At 33.4% G+C, this 16,542-nt stretch overlaps 2 protein-coding genes across 3 annotated transcripts in view; one reads left to right on the top strand and one right to left on the bottom strand.

Moving 5' to 3' along the window:
• LOC113400399 (uncharacterized) overlaps positions 1-16,542 on the bottom strand; it is a 168,001-nt gene that overhangs the window by 54,129 nt on the left and 97,330 nt on the right. The window lies entirely within an intron of this gene.
• LOC113400398 (mitochondrial import receptor subunit TOM40 homolog) lies at positions 13,702-14,939 on the top strand. The gene has a single exon (XM_026639951.2). It carries the CDS (start codon positions 13,801-13,803, stop codon positions 14,761-14,763), a length of 963 nt encoding a protein of 320 aa, XP_026495736.1. The 5' UTR covers positions 13,702-13,800; the 3' UTR covers positions 14,764-14,939.

The following is a 16,542-nucleotide window of genomic DNA, read 5'->3' as shown; positions in this document are numbered from 1 at the left end:
CCTAGTTAGAACGAAGTTGCATTCACAATGAAAGTTATCAATTCGGTGACAAGAAATATTTTTCATTAAAAATCTCGTGTGCATTAAAATAATATCAACGAATAAATTTAAACAATATTATATAAAACCGTATATAGTAAGAGACAGAGAGATAGAGAGAAAGAGAAGGAAAGGTCGCCTGGAGGGGATAAAACAATTTTCCTTACGTGACGATTTCTGCCAGTTCAACTGGGTTATAAAATCTTAGCTCTCAAAATTGATGGTGCATTCGGGACATTTGAGATGATTTCTTAAAGTACCAATGTCTATGGCCAGTCTACCAATATGACACAAAGGAAACACTATTACCAATTTTATTCTATTTATAATGATTGTCCATCAATGTTCAGACTATAGAGTGAATATGGGTACTAAAAAAAGCCGTTTGTTTATTGTCTCAGGATAACTTCCACGTCAAATTTTAATAAAATCGAATTCATTATTATAAAGAATAAAATAAAATATTATAAAATATTGGACAACATCACATACATTAGTCTGATAAAGGTAAGTAGCTAAAGCACTTGTGTTATGGAAAATCAGAAGTAACGACGGTACCACAAACACCCAGACCCAAGACAAGATAGAAAACTAATAAACTTTTTTTACATCGACTCGGCCGGGAATCGAACCCGGGACCTCGGAATGGCGTACCCATGAAAACCGGTGTACATACTACTCACGGAGGTTGTCGTTAGTATTAGTATTGCCTTTATCGGTTCATATAAAGCGGCAGACAGATGTGTTGTATATTGACAACATACAAACATAAATACCATTTACATTATAACATATATAAATAAATATGTCTCATTAATTAACGCAAAGTGCATCCCATTAGTCGAGTGACGATAAAATCAATATGCTTGATTAAAATTAAAATGCAACATACGGAGTTGCTGTGTAAATGTAAAGCTAAGTTCACACTAGAGGAGAATTGGCAAAGATTGTCTTCACTGGGGATATAATCTAATCAAAACGAAATGTTTTATTCGAATATAATTTCACAGGTACTTACGGAGCGTCGAAATAGTATTTCCGACTAATGTTAGGTGGAAGGCAAGGTGTTAGTTACCCAATGATTTTGGACTGATAATGAATATGAGAGCCGAGATGACCCAGTGTTTAGAACGCGTGCATCTTAACCGATGATTTCGGGTTCAAGCCCAGGCAGGCACTACTGAATTTTCATGTGCTTAATTTGTGTTTATAATTCATCTCGTGCTCGGCGGTGAAGGAAAACATCGTGAGGAAACCTGCATGTTTCAAATTTCAACGAAATTCTGCCACATGTGTATTCCACCAACCCGCATTGGAGTAGCGTAGTGGAATATGCTCCAAACCTTCTCCTCAAAGGAAGAGGAGGCCTTAGCCCAGCAGTGGGAAATTCACAGGCTGCTAATGTAAAAAAAAAAATTAATGTGTATGATATTATGATCGGTTAAGTAATTTAGACTTAAAGGCATAACGAACAAACTCCTTCTCGCATAATATTGGTCAGGAATAGTACCTTAAGTTGTCAACACTAAATTTAAACAAATGTCAAGATCAGGTATCCCCATTTGAGGCGTTAAACATCAAAGCAATACACAGGAATGTGGATGTGTTGGTCTGCATGCATGCATGCATACTTAGATTTATTTAAAGGTGGAGACAAAATTAATTGATTACGTTGCGACTGAATAATCTCAAACAGCTAACCCACTGGAAAAGCACCTTTATGTACCACCATGTGACGGTTTCGAAGAATATATTTTTTATTCCGTTTTCATACTAAAAATTGTAGCTAAATAATATTTTGAAGAAAATTTCATTTAACTTTAAGCACAACTTAAGAACTTTTCATTTAAGTTCTATATTCAATTTAAAAAGTACAATTTCTAAAAGATTTTTCAAGGTCTTTTTTTTTCTAAAAAATTTGTGAGCGGTTGGGCAAGTAGGCCACCATATGGTAAATGATCAGTGGTGATCATAGAGAAAGATAAACATTTATTAAGCTTACGGTAAAAAAAAATTAACCAATCCTTACATCACCGATGTACTGGAACTAAGTTATTATGTCCTATGGACCTGTTTCACTGGCTCACTCACCACTCACTGGATCACAAGAATACTATTGATGTTTGACGGCACATGTGATGAGTGGTACCTACCTAAACGGGCTTGAACAAAGCTCTACCATCCAGTGACATTGTCAAATTTTCTTTACAAAACTATATTTTTCACTATGAACGTTCACATGTGTGAAACTTTTGAACAACCATGAATATAATTTATTACATATGTCCCCGTAGATCGGAAAACGTATCACGAAAACGCGTCCTTGAAATGTTAAATTACTGTAGGGACAGGGTTAATAACCCGTTCGATATATTATATAGTATAACATTACGTTGGATTATAATTATACTTTTAGTAAAAGTAAAGTAAAGTAACGTAACAGCCGGTAATCGTTCCAGCCGGGTAAAGCCTCCTCTCCTATTGCAGAAAATATTGGGAGATTAATCCACTACGCTTCCCCAATACGGGTTGGTGATATGACACACGGGGCAGACTTTTATTCGACACAAGCAGGTTTCTTGGACATGTTTTCTGATACCATTCTATCTTTTATAATTGTACTAGCGACCAGCCCCAGCTTCGCACGGGTGCAATGCTTATACTAAATATACTACAGAATGTCTTACAACGTACATAGTTTCTCAGTCATTAAACAATACAAACCGCTACGACCCTGCGTTTTAAATCTGTAATATCTTCGAAAATATTAATTTAAATTATATGTTGTAAATGGCCATATTTATCTATATTAAGAGGACAGTCCTTGCGGAACGCCTAAATAGCGCTTACTATTTTCGAAATATCTTAAAACTGGAGCATTGATTATGGATGAAAAAAGACATTCAGTATCTTAATAGATAGATCTCAAGTTTCACCGCGTGATATTTATAAAATTTGTATTAATAACTCAGTAAATTCATCGTCAACATCACTCCAAACACTGAAATCGACCTTTTCTATTAGCGTTTTTTAAGCTATTTAGCTGCTAGTTTATACATGTATTTTTGGTTAAATGGGGACACAAAAGTGTAAATAATAAGTTCACCGTATTAAATTTCTATTATATCACATAATATTATAGTAATTTTTATTTAAATATTGCTTACTTTTTGGCATTCGTCGTCCATACATTTTAGTATGGAGAAAATAATTTGACGGTTTTGACTTATTATTCGACATCGCTGTCAATAAATTTTCAGTCCCTCCCCAGAGCCCAAGGTGAGAGCACGTCAATTTTTATTTCGAGCCGACTCTTATAATTTCGCAAAACGTCTACGCACACATAGACAAGTTAGCATAAGGGTGGGGCGCGAGTGTCGTGGGACACAATTGTTAATTTTTATGTTGCGGAGCTGAGTCTTCCTGTCAGGGACGATAAATGAGGACTCCACTGAAGTTTTGAATCCAATGCTATAAAAAAAACCGTAGTATTGGCTACATCAAGACGGCCACTATTTATAGATATATTATAATTTTGCTTTCTAAAATTTGGTAGGGTAAAAACTACATATTTTGTTTTTTGAGTATTCAAAACTAAATTATTTACTGTAAACCAATCGTGTATCTGTGATAATGCACCGTTCACATCGTCATAGTCAGTTTTTTCCTGTCTACCTTAAAAATCAGTGAAGTATCGTCAGAAAACAACATTATATCACAAATACCTTTAACATAGAAAGGAAGATCATTTATATATACTAGAAATTGAAAGGGACCCAAAATTGATCCTTGTGGAACACTCATTTATAACGTAGATCCAGAAAACTTAATGCCATTAATGAAAACTTGCTGGACTCTTTGACTTAAATATGAAGCAATGAGATCAAGAGCTTTACCTTTAATACCGTAGTATTTGAGCTTATAAAGAAGCGTCTCGTGTTCTACACAATCAAATGCTTTAGACAAATCACAGAATACTCCAATAGCATTCTGTGATTTTTGTCAAGCATCGTAAATATGTTTAAGAAGTGCTATTCTCGCATCAGTTGTCGAGCGACCTCTTGTAAAACCGAATTGCTCACTATGAAAAATAGTATTTGTACCGAAATGGACGAGAAGTTGATTTAAAATATTTATTTCGAATATTTTACTTAAAAATAGAGTATTAAAAAAAATTATATTTAACTCCGTTATTTATATTTATAAAATTTAAGAAGTGATTATTTAATGTGTCTTTACTTTAATTTAATTCGGTTTATCTACTAACCTTAAAATATCAAGAAAATAATTATTATTATTTAGTTAGACGAAAGCAGTTGAAACAATAAAAATCATAATGAATATTTGGCATCTTAATGCACTCTGACCGCACCCTATGCTAACAAATAATTTATAATTGCGTTTGCGAGTGACAACCTTACAGCTAATACATTACTCGTAATTAAATGTATTTTTATAAATTCTACGTTATGAACGCGCAATGAAAATTTAATTTATTCGTTGCACCGAAAACAAGCAACTAATTATCTCCGGGGATGCGTACGATACACTGCACAATGCAACTGTATTATTGAAAAGTACCTATGTGTGTGTTCTAAAATTAATTCCCACGCTTACAAACTACGCTCTTAAATGCACAATGTATTTAAGGTACTTAATTGGATAAAGATTAATGCTTAAGATCGCTTCGAAAATAAGCCATTATTTATCGTAAAAAGTAAAGGATAAAAAATGGTTATTGTGTATTATCTCTAAGAGATAGACATATACCAACACGGACTTTTTTGAAGAGCTTTTTAAGGTGTATAATACTGTAGTAAATTATTTTGATCGCTCTCGTAGGGTTCAGCCAGCGTTTGCAATGTAAGCGCAAAAAATGTGTTTATTTACGACATCACTTCACAAAAAAAAAAGAGGTTATATGTTTAATTATCAGTGTATCTCCTCTATATTGTGCATGTGTTATACATATAAACATTTCTCTTGAATCAATCTATCTATTAAAAGAACTGCATCAAAATCCGTTGTGTAATTTTAAAGATCTAAGCATACATAGGGACAGACAGCGGTAAGCGACTTTGTTTTATACTTTGTAACGATACACAGATACTGCTTCAAACCCGTATTCGTCGGTTAAGATTCAAGTGTTCAAACTATCGAGCCATCAGAGCTCTCTCTCGGATTACGTTATAATAGAAATAAATATATTCCTATTACTTAGGATTTATGCTATTGATAAAATAACCTTCGGCTTTGACGTTATATAAAGTCAACTCGACTTGTTCACGGCTATGAATTTGATTGATTTCTATTTTAGTTTAGAGGTTGTTCACGGGATAGAAAAATGTATTTCTCTGAGTATGTATTAATAAATATATAGTGCTAGCTGAATCTACGGCTTTATTTTGTTGAATTGAATAAAAAACTTCAAAGATGACGGACTTTTTATAACAAGTATTTTTTTTTAGATTCTAATCTTAACTGACTGAGAGACACAATGCAGAGCCTACACCAAGTCTAGAATGATGAAATTATTCACAGAAAATATATAACGTATTTGATCACAGAAAGGTTTTTAAAATTAATTCTTTAAAAGGGGTTAAGGAGGAAATGACTATTTGTACGGAAGTTCGTTATAAATGAAGTTAGAAAATTACGTAATAAATGTTCGGTTTAAATATCAACAATGTTGGATTACCGTTTTCGAAAATATCGCCTAATTAGGGTTAAACAGTTGACGACAATTTGTATGAAAGTTCGTATTTTTATACGTTACATATAAGTAATGAATATATAGTATATTTACTATCATTATAAATGCGCAAATTAATCTGTGTGTCTGTCTGTTGCTCTTTCACGGCGAAATCACTGAACCGAATTTGATGAAAATTGGACTGAAGTGAATTGAAATGAAGAAAGCATGGACTTTAAGGTCAAAGGCCAGCCATTTTTTATGCCTAATACCTGACTAACCCCTAAAACGCGAGCGAAGACACGAGCAACAACTAGTTTTTTTTTTATAAAAGACACTAATTTTATCAGTTTTTTTTGGTAAATCATTCGCTAAGTTTAGTGCATACATAAAAGTAAAACATACATTAACAGCCTGTACATTTCCCACATCTAGGCCTCCTCTCCCTTTGAGGAGAAGGCTTGGAGCATATTCCACCACGCTGCTCCAATGCAGGTTGTTGGAATACTCATACTTTGAATTTTTGAGTTTGACATGTTTTGGATATGTTGTCAAAATAATTGTGATAATGTATTTCATACGTTTTTACGAAAATATAGTTTTACGGGAAACAATCATAGTATTTAAAACAATAAGGCATTTAGGAAGATATTTGCGAAATATTTTGCAAGTAATATGAGATAATGATGGAGTCGAATAAAATACGAGAAGATGACATTTCCGACGGACAGGAATATAATATCGGTCTAGTATCTCGCTGGAGGGTTGCCAGGAGATTGTTTGCGGATTTCCGGTACACCGAGGTGTTATTTCTCGAGAGTATTTTCGATCTACTTTGTTTAGATGTCTGAGTACGACGTACTGGATAAAACTTTGCGAGAATGTATTTTGTTTTGCATACGAATATATTTATAAGTAAAGTCTATTTTCGAATACGTTATTAAAACTTTGTTGAATATTTTAGTACTATTTATTATTTACTTTTATTGTTACTATATATTATAGTGAAATTAGTATAACTTAATATTTAGTACATAGATAAAGCACCAATAAAAAATAAGGTGACCTCAGTCCATTCGGGTAGGTAGCACTCATTCGTTACAAATTCTACCGCTAAACAACTACTAAGCATTATTGTGTCGCGGTTTAAAACTTAAATGAACCAGTGTAAATAAAATTTCACGTAGCTTCTTAGTTTCCAAGGTAGGTGGCGCAATGGCGATCAAAGGAACGGGTATTATTTCTTAAAGCACCGATGTCTAACGTGGGTTGCGTACACTTACAATCAAGTATATGACTCCACTTCTGATGATAAGTGGTTTTGGAGTCTAAACGCGAAGACGGCCAGTGCAGTCAGGAAGAATGAACTGCACTAAACGCCCTTGCCATGCCTGCCTACAAGATGCCACTTCACATCTCGTTTGAAGGTTGTATGAGGAGAGGAACACGTGTGCTGGAGGAGAATTACATTTTTTGGTGGTGTGGCAAGGAAAGAGTCAAGATGCCGGCCGACTAAAAAACGTAAGTGACATACGTTCCTCTTTATTAACACATTTATATGTGCTAATGTATGTTTAAACCGTCACTAAGCTATACACCGCATCTAAAGATTCAGCTACAGATCGAGATATAGGTATGTATAAGCTCAATCAAGATATAATCTATTTAAACTTTAACAATTCTCTTTCGCAGGGTCTAAAAGGAATTGAGAAGATCTTCTAATCGTGAAACTTTTAATGTTGGGCATTTGACAAATTTCGCAGAGAACGTAATGGTTGTTGCCCGTTTGAATATCTCGAGATCCGATAAGTTTTATTCTTGTAATACGATTACAGTAAATTTCGTTGAATTTTGTTTTGTTCGAACGTTAAGTTAACATTAATTTGGGTTATTTATTCGTTAATTAAATTAAATCAAATTTTTTTCACAGAAAATTTCTTTGGACGTAAAGACGTCCGTTAACAGCCAAGATTTGAAACGTTTATTACGTAACGTTTGGGTAAAATAAATCTGATGCAATCAACTTTCATTTCTATAGTGTCTTGAGTTGCACGTGTTTATTATTATATATTTTTTTGGTCACCACTGCCCGTATTGATATATACAATAAGAAATACTAATCATTGTTCATATTACCAGTGCGCGAACAACTTCGGGAACTAAGATGTGACGTCATGTATGTATGTCTGTAGTTAAGCGGGCTCACTCATCCTTTAAACCGGAACACAACAGTACTAAGTATTGCTGTTTTGCTGTAAAATATACGTACCACCCGTATCAAGATGGGCTTGCACACAACCTACCACTAAATAAATGAAAACCAATTTATTGACCAATTATATATAAATTTATCCCAAAATAAAAATGAATAAAAGCTACTTTTATTTAATTTACAACGCAACCGTGAGAAACCTGTATTAAAACTCAATATATATCTATAAATTAAATTTTACTATTTGCTTTAATCAACGAACAATTTTAAATTTTCATTTAACACGTCCCTCGCGGTAGCTTTTGTAAAATAATCAAAATGAAAAATTTAAACAAAAAGAACCATTCGTTGAATATAATTCTTTGGGTTAATTAAAAATATTATTTTAAATGTAAAGTTACGAAATGTCATTTACAAAATCGTATGCACCATTTTATAAAAATCTGTCTCGAAATTATAATGTTAACATCGGACACCCTGTTCATGGAACATCGAAATTGATGGTTGTAGAAAGAATATATAATTAATTAAATAAATAAATCAGGTGTAAAGTATATACATAAACAGTTACCATAATGAGATAAATATATATTTACCTGTATAGATAGTAATATAGCAATGAAGAATGTGTACGTATATATAACGTAAGTGTACGAAAGTATACGTGCCACGCACACATGGGTAGAGTCCGGCTGAGACGGGATGGCGGAAGAGACCGCCACCAAGACGGCCCGTCTGTTTGCTCGGGCCGTCTAAAAAGACGGATATCAGTGGCAGTGCAATTTATACATATACAATATATTTATACATATACATATATAAATGTATGTTAACATTTAGACGGATCCGAGCAAATGAACGGATCCAGGTGTTTGGTCAGACGTTTTGCCTCTGTGAAGAGACGTCTTAACGCCAGGATGGAATGTGTGAATCTGCGGACGAGATTATCAATGTACACTCATCGAATTTTGTGTTTTGTATTCTCATGCCCATTGAAATTCGTCAAATAAGATCGTCAAAATACGATATCAATATACATTGTATATACCGAGGTATAATGTTAAGGTTAAAATAATAAATACTAAAGTATGTATAGCCTATTCCAATGAAAGTAGAAAAAAGATGAGCAAACCTTAGATTTGCTGTATTTCATTCGATTCGCTGATAACTCAGCTATGTTTTGCACTACTAACAGAATCTTATTAATATATATTTTATTTATAATACAACACTATTGCACTTAAACATAGTGATTATCATAGATTAATCAAGTTCTCAACAAATAATATCGCGTCAATTTACTGTCAAGTGTTGTTTATTTGTCATTTTTCCTGTTATGGTTATTATACTCAATCACGATCAAACTAAACGAATTTTAATTCACGATCAGTCTTAAAGAATGTGGGTAGAAATCGACATGACAAAATTTAATTGGATTGGATTGAATTAGGAAATTTTGAGCTGCGATGACATTGATTAGAATCTGGTATTACGTACCGAATTAATGTGTTTAATTTGTTTTTATAACTCATCGCGATTTTTGGTCAGGGAAAATATCGTGAGGAAACCTGCATTAATATAAAAGAGTTAATGACTAAATTAACGGATTTACATGCTTTCTGAGGCACGAAAAAAAGTGTGGAGCGAATACTTGTTGACTTCCAGGCAGGATATATTATATAAATTTGTAATTGTATTTAACTAACATAACTGTATTTTAAATGTTGTAAAAGCCTACTTGAATAAAGTACGAGACCTGGACTTTTTTTGGGAGCATCCCAACGCTCTGTTACGAACACGTTCTGTGTTTAAATTAAAAATTAAAAACAAATAGGTAACATTGTGTACAAACTTACAGCCTAACACAACATGCAGTTTAGAAAATGTAAATGATTCATCTTACTATGAAACGTATAAAATCAAGAATAAGTTAATTTCATTTTCAAGTCATTTAAGACACGAATATTCAACAATTAAAAAAATATATATATATATTATTATGTGTAAAAAAAAAAATAAAAAAAAAATATTTATTCTAAAAAAAGAAATAATAAAAAGGATTAATACAATAATGACTGCAATCGTACCCCCAAGTAGGTGTTCCATCCAGATTCCGAGTCGGTTTCCAAAACCCAACGCTGATTTGAAATGGTCCCTAATGTTTATAGGTTCTAATGTTTCGGTTAGGTTAGATTAGATTTTTTATAATTTAACTGAAATTCACTTCGATCTATTGTATTCTACCGATAAATAATGTGTTTAATTGTAAGCAGTATGTTAGGTTCATAATAATACGACAGTTTACAATCTCGCGGGATAGATTATAATCAATCAGTATTCACAATTGAACGCTGACAGACATATGATTATAGGATATGACTAATCTGTTAATTTATTATTAACGATCATTCGATAACACGAATTATTGAGTTGAGAATACTTTAACTTGGCATGAAATCGTCAAAATCGAATCTAACGTCCTAGGAAATTGTAGTATTACAGTTGGGATTAGAACGATCGGGAGAAACGTTAAAATCGACAGATAGGTCATTGACACGCTTAAACTGTCATACTAAATCTCTACGCTCCGACAATCAAAGGTATCTTGTTATATAAACGAATAGAGTATTAATGACTTTATTTGCGACACACGCACATAGAGAAAAATATATTTAAAAAAGAAAAACTTTCCACTATAGTACAATAAGACTTCTGCACAGTTGAAACTTGAGGAAGCATACATCGGGCCCCACAGTTCAACACTAATTTTCAATGACCGCCTTAGAGGGTACCATATGAACAACAGTGACAGTTAGAAATACATCGATATAGTATAAAATATACAAATTCATTACATTATTATATTCGCACGTGATATTGGCGAAACAATCTGTGCCCTCTCGGCACAAATAAAAGCCAAATTAAAAAAAAAACATTATTATATAAAGCATTATTATGAATACGAGATGGCCCAGTGGTTAGAACGCGTGCATCTTAACCGATGATTTCGGGTTCGAACCCAGGCAGGCACCACTGAATTTACATGTGCTTAATTTGTTTATAATTCATCTCGTGCTCGGCGGTGAAGGAACACATCGTGAGGAAACCTGCATGTGTCTAATTTCAACGAAATTCTGCCACATGTGTATTCCACCAACCCGCATTGGAGCAGCGTGGTGGAATATGCTCCATACCTTCTCCTCAACGGGAGAGGAGGCCTTAGCCCAGCAGTGGGAAATTTACAGGCTGATTATGTTATGAATACTGATGAGTTCTTTTGTCTGAAGCCAATCTTGGGCGTTAACCAGGTCATAAAAATTAATTCATATCGGAACTGAATAAACGTAACACTTCTACTCAATAACATAAGGGTAACTGACTTTAAATCAAATTCCTTTATTCAATAAAGAAGTATTACACTCCTTTATTGAATGCCATATTAAACAGTATCACCAGTTCGGAAAAGAAAATACCCTGACCTGTGAAGAACCGGCGAAAGAAACTCAACGTTTTCTTTTCTTGCCAATAAATGATTATTTATATATGTATATGGCCAAGGGAAATAGCCAGAAGCCTGTTTAATTCTCAAGGTGTGCTATCAATAATGAACTCACAAAAGTTTGCAAGATGACACAAAGACAGAAATAAAATTAGCAAATTAATAGAAAGTTTTTAAAGCATATAAATACTGTTGAGCTGAGATTGTCCAGTGGTTAGAATGCGTGGATCTTAATCAATAATTATATCAACCCCGGACAAGAACCACTGAATCTGTATGTGCTTAACTTGTTTTAATAATTCATCTCGTGCTCGGTGAAGCAAAACATCGTGAGATCCTGCATGTGTCTAATTTGAATGAAATTCTGCAACATGTGTATCCAAACCGCATTGGAGCAGCGTGTTGGAATTAGTTCAGTTTTTTTTCAAAGTGAGAGGAGCAGCATTGAGATATTTACAGTTATATCAATATGTCAATTGATTATATTATTCGTACACTATACTATAATACATATTTGGATACGTTTATCGATCTTAAATACAATTTTGCCAGCGTAGTGGGAATAGGTGAAGTTAGTTGAAAGTTAAAGAACATAATTACCGGACAGATTCCGACCAAGTAATTCGCAATCGAATTTCAATTCAACAAATGGAATCGAGTAATCAAAATTTAACGGTCAATAAACACTTTTACGACTCACAACACACTGAACGTTGTGATGCGTAAAACATTCACGCAATTTTGTTGTATATATCGTTGGAATATGGGCTATTACTGTGTGAATGGGTTTCGGTATTAAATTTAGAATTTGTAAATTTGCTAAACCGAAATAGCTGAATTATCCGAGTTGAAAGTCCTGGATTCTAAGTAGTGAATCGGAAATAGATCTGACTAACGTGGATTACTGGACGCTCATACTTATCCTATATGATTCTAATAATATATCATACGTACTTTAAAAAAAAAACTTTTTTGAAGTTGAGGCGCGCATACATTTGGTTTCTTCCACGATTTAATTCGTTCTGTCTTATCCGTTCCATTGTATACTCTCAAAAATTCAAGGTCAGAAATATATAGAATAATAAGTATGTATAAGGTACTTACTGTATATAATACTTTATAATAAACTATCAAACCCGTACTACAAATAAGATTACCTATATACACGTAGTACATGCTCTGTTTTTTATTTGTGGCTTGTCTATACGCAGTAATTGCGCACAGAATATTTTGCCAAAGGAGACTCGTACAATCAATCAGTGATAGGAATTTGAGTAATAAATATCATGTCTTGTTATTTGTGACGTTATCATTTTAACGTTCAGATGTTGAGAACGAGAATAAATCATTAAATAATATAAATCATGAGAGATTTGCGTCTGTGCGTTTGTTCGCTAACTTCTCTAAGCTATTGGACTTTGACGAAGATTCTATAATTCAAAGAATATATTACCTATTTGAATATCCAAGGAATATATCAGACAAAATCGTATGAATATATTATTTATAGTTTTTACATGAGTTAATTTCATTTTTAGCTTCGAATTTCACTATATTTATCATCAACTAGTTCAAAAAAGTAGAGTTGTTTTCCAACTAGTAAAGGAATCTTATCGACACTTTCATAAAACTACATTTAAAAAATGTAGGAAACTTAAATATAATTAAAGTAAATTATACGTAAAATTGTTTTTCATAATAGAAAAATCTCGATGCTAAAATAGAATAAATATTTCATTCAACTACAAAGGGCAATCAGTATACACAGTCCCGAGTCTTTTATTATTTTGCAACGAAATTTCTCGGTAGAAAGGATGAGGCCAATTGTTTATTTGCAACAATTTTACGTAGCAACTCACTGATTGCAATACCCTAAAAGGGGTTTCCTCGAGAGAACTAGAGGGGACAGGTGGCGAATTGCCGACTGAAATAATAAATTACGCTTCCCAGTTCTAGGATTAAGGGAAGATGGTGGAAAATTAAAGGCGTCATTCAGGAAATACAGGAGGTATATAAATGGTCGTACCACTTAAAATGATCTAATTCAAGAATTATTTAATGAGTAAGCAAAATATATTGTTTTAACATCTTTTAAAGTTTCGGTATTCTTGGTTAGTGTTTAATATGAAATAATGTGGCGTAATATTATAACAATGATCAATAATATATCGAAACCAATCTAGTTTCAAACGTAAGTCGATAATATTAATTACGAACTAAATTTAATCAGACTTCTTGCGGTGTGTGACTGGCCACACGTCAAACTCGCAGTTAAAAATATTCGTTGTCAGGTCAGTGACGTTAAACCTGTTACTCAACAAATAAAAACACAAAAAATAAATAAAATCGAACATCAAAATGGATCTTAACGATTCCGGAATCAAAGAAGAAGTTAGTAACATTATTTCGAGTCTGCAAAAACTATTGCCGAAGAAAAAAGACATTATATTCATCGCACCTGACAAATCCATATTGACTAAACTGAGTGATGTTCACGCGGAAGCAAAGAGTGTTTTCCCGAAGTGCTTCGTTGGCGCTAAGCTGGTCATTGCCAGAGATATAATGGACAAAGTCAAGTTAGTTCAAAGTTACAATTTCAGTAAAACGAAAGAGACATACAAGTGCTTCTCACATCTCATTCATAAGGAAATGGCCGCGAAGAATATTGACGATGGCCTAATAATTGATTCAATGGGTTCTGCTACAGCTACATACAAAGAAACAATGGACGATTACGAAATGAGACTCACATCAAAGATTAAAGATTTAGTATCATCAGAGACGGAATTAGTTTTCGAAAAAGAGAGCGAAAAATCAATCAGTTCTGTCTCGTGCTCCATAAAAGATGTCGACCCAAATAACCTGAAGTTAGTTACTCAGTGGATGTATAGAGTGATGCCAGAATTAAGTTTTGGCAGCGAGCTCGGGTTGAAACCCTTATCGTATCCGATATCACCTGAATTTTCAGTTAGTACGAGATACGAAAGGCCGTCCTTCACTCTCTCTTCCACTATCAGCAGGATCGGCTTCCAAGTGTGCCTTTTCAAGCAGTTCACGCCAGATTTACGGATATCGACCATACTTAATGAGAGTAATAGGAGTTCTGCTTCAATCGGTCTAGCTCTGCACAAGAGCTATGAAAATGGATCGGAATTGAAAATTTTTGTCGACTCGCAACGTTGTGGTGGCTTCACTTATCAGAGGGATATTTTGTTCTACGAGCCACATAACGAAGTTCGAATAATACGATTGATGGCCAGCACTCTCATAGACCGACAGCGGCGAGTGCGTATCGGCTTTGGTTTCAACCTAGACTTCTGAACTATGAAGTTAATAACTCCTAACGAATTACCCGTTGAAATTTTGATATTTTCGTCATTTTGTAGTATTATTTGTTTGTATATAAGTATACATAGGTTTTAATTATTGTTTTATCTTGTTAACGATTGTGTTATTTCGTTTAGAAATGTGAGTAAATTAAAGATTATTTCTTCTGACTTCGGTTGTATTATTGGGGTAGATAAAATTATACTACTGACTACTGAGTTCCTTGTCGGTTCTTCTTGGTAGGATCTACTTTCTGAACCGGTGGATGGTTACTCAGCAACTCTAACCTGACGATTAAAAAGTGCTTTTATGAGCCTAATTAAAGATTTTGAAGACTATTTTCATTTAGATTTTTATAAGAAGAAATTGTTATCGAGTTGAATTTTGTCGGATAAAATTCTATTGTAATAAAATTCTGATCCCGATGCTTAACCCTGATATAAAACCGGAATAAACATGATATTCAGAATAAATTCGGAGCCGAGTTTGTAAAGTTACTGTATCAGAAGCCAGATAAAATTCCAGACCAAGCTTGTTATCTCTTAAAGAAAAATAAACAAGACAAATTGTACTCGTTATAAAACTTTTTGTTCTGCGGTCGCTCAAGGTTTTTATAAGAGGCTTGGTTGATTATTATTTAGTATCTCATTTTACGTATGAAAGATATTGTTAATATCTGTTGTGCGATTCTGTAAGAAGTCACTTCGTATCTCACTCGTGAAATGATGACTAACGAATGTAACGGTTATACGTGATTTTGGAATGTGTGTGTCCTATGAATTTCATAATTATTAAAGTCAATATATATCAAATCTGACATTTCACTAGGGTGTGTTTCGAGTTTCTTCTTACAGAATAGTTCTACTGTTCTAGTTTATCTTGGAAAATTAGCTTAGTAACAAGATCTAAAGGTAATATTTCAAGAAATATTTTTGTATATTCAATTTGTGCTACAAAAAATATTCTCAATCTCAATGCTTAGAAAGCGAAAACAAAAGTAATTTACTGATGTATAAACTTACTTGCAATTTTATTTTATTAGTTATTTATAACATACATAATATAGTATGACAAACACATTTCTCTATCATCAACGTTTATGTAAGTTAATTTAGAATTATATATTGCATTTTGATAGTAAAATTTATATATACATATTTTTTAAATTGATACTGTTATCTATGTGCAAATCCTCCAATGTCCAGTTCCTATATTTAACGAATCGTCATTGTATATATCTAAAGTTTTTGATTTACGAGTCGCCCGATTCAATACGTGCGATGCATGCGACTTTGAAACTTAAGCAACGTTTCTTATTGGGACGCTTTTGAATTAGGTCTTGTGGACAATTCTATCGTATAAAGTAAAAAAGTTTAGTCACAGCTTGTTAGTGTTTCACTACTGAGTTAAAGCCTCCTTTGGAGAAAGTAGAGGTTCGGAGCATATTTCACCACTCAGCTCAAATACTTGCCAGATTCAATCATATAATAATTCACTAGTATTTGCCTGGGTTCGAATCCGTGATTATAGTTTAAGATGTACGCGTGTTAACCACACGGGCATTTTGCTACCGTATTCATAAGCAAAAAACTATTTTCGAATAACCAATAATATTGACTCATAATGAAAGAGCTACTCTATAAATATAATATAATGAATATATATATTAGGAGGATAGGAGCGGAGGCCCTGTAGTTAGAACGCGTGCATCTTAACCGATGATGTCGAGTTCAAACCCAGGCAAGCATCACTGAATTTTCATGTGCTTAATTT

This window comes from Vanessa tameamea, chromosome 17 (genome assembly GCF_037043105.1).
Source record: "Vanessa tameamea isolate UH-Manoa-2023 chromosome 17, ilVanTame1 primary haplotype, whole genome shotgun sequence".
Classification (NCBI taxonomy): domain Eukaryota; kingdom Metazoa; phylum Arthropoda; class Insecta; order Lepidoptera; family Nymphalidae; genus Vanessa; species Vanessa tameamea.
Note: the sequence above shows the minus strand (reverse complement) of the source record. Positions and strands in the feature narration are given on the sequence as shown.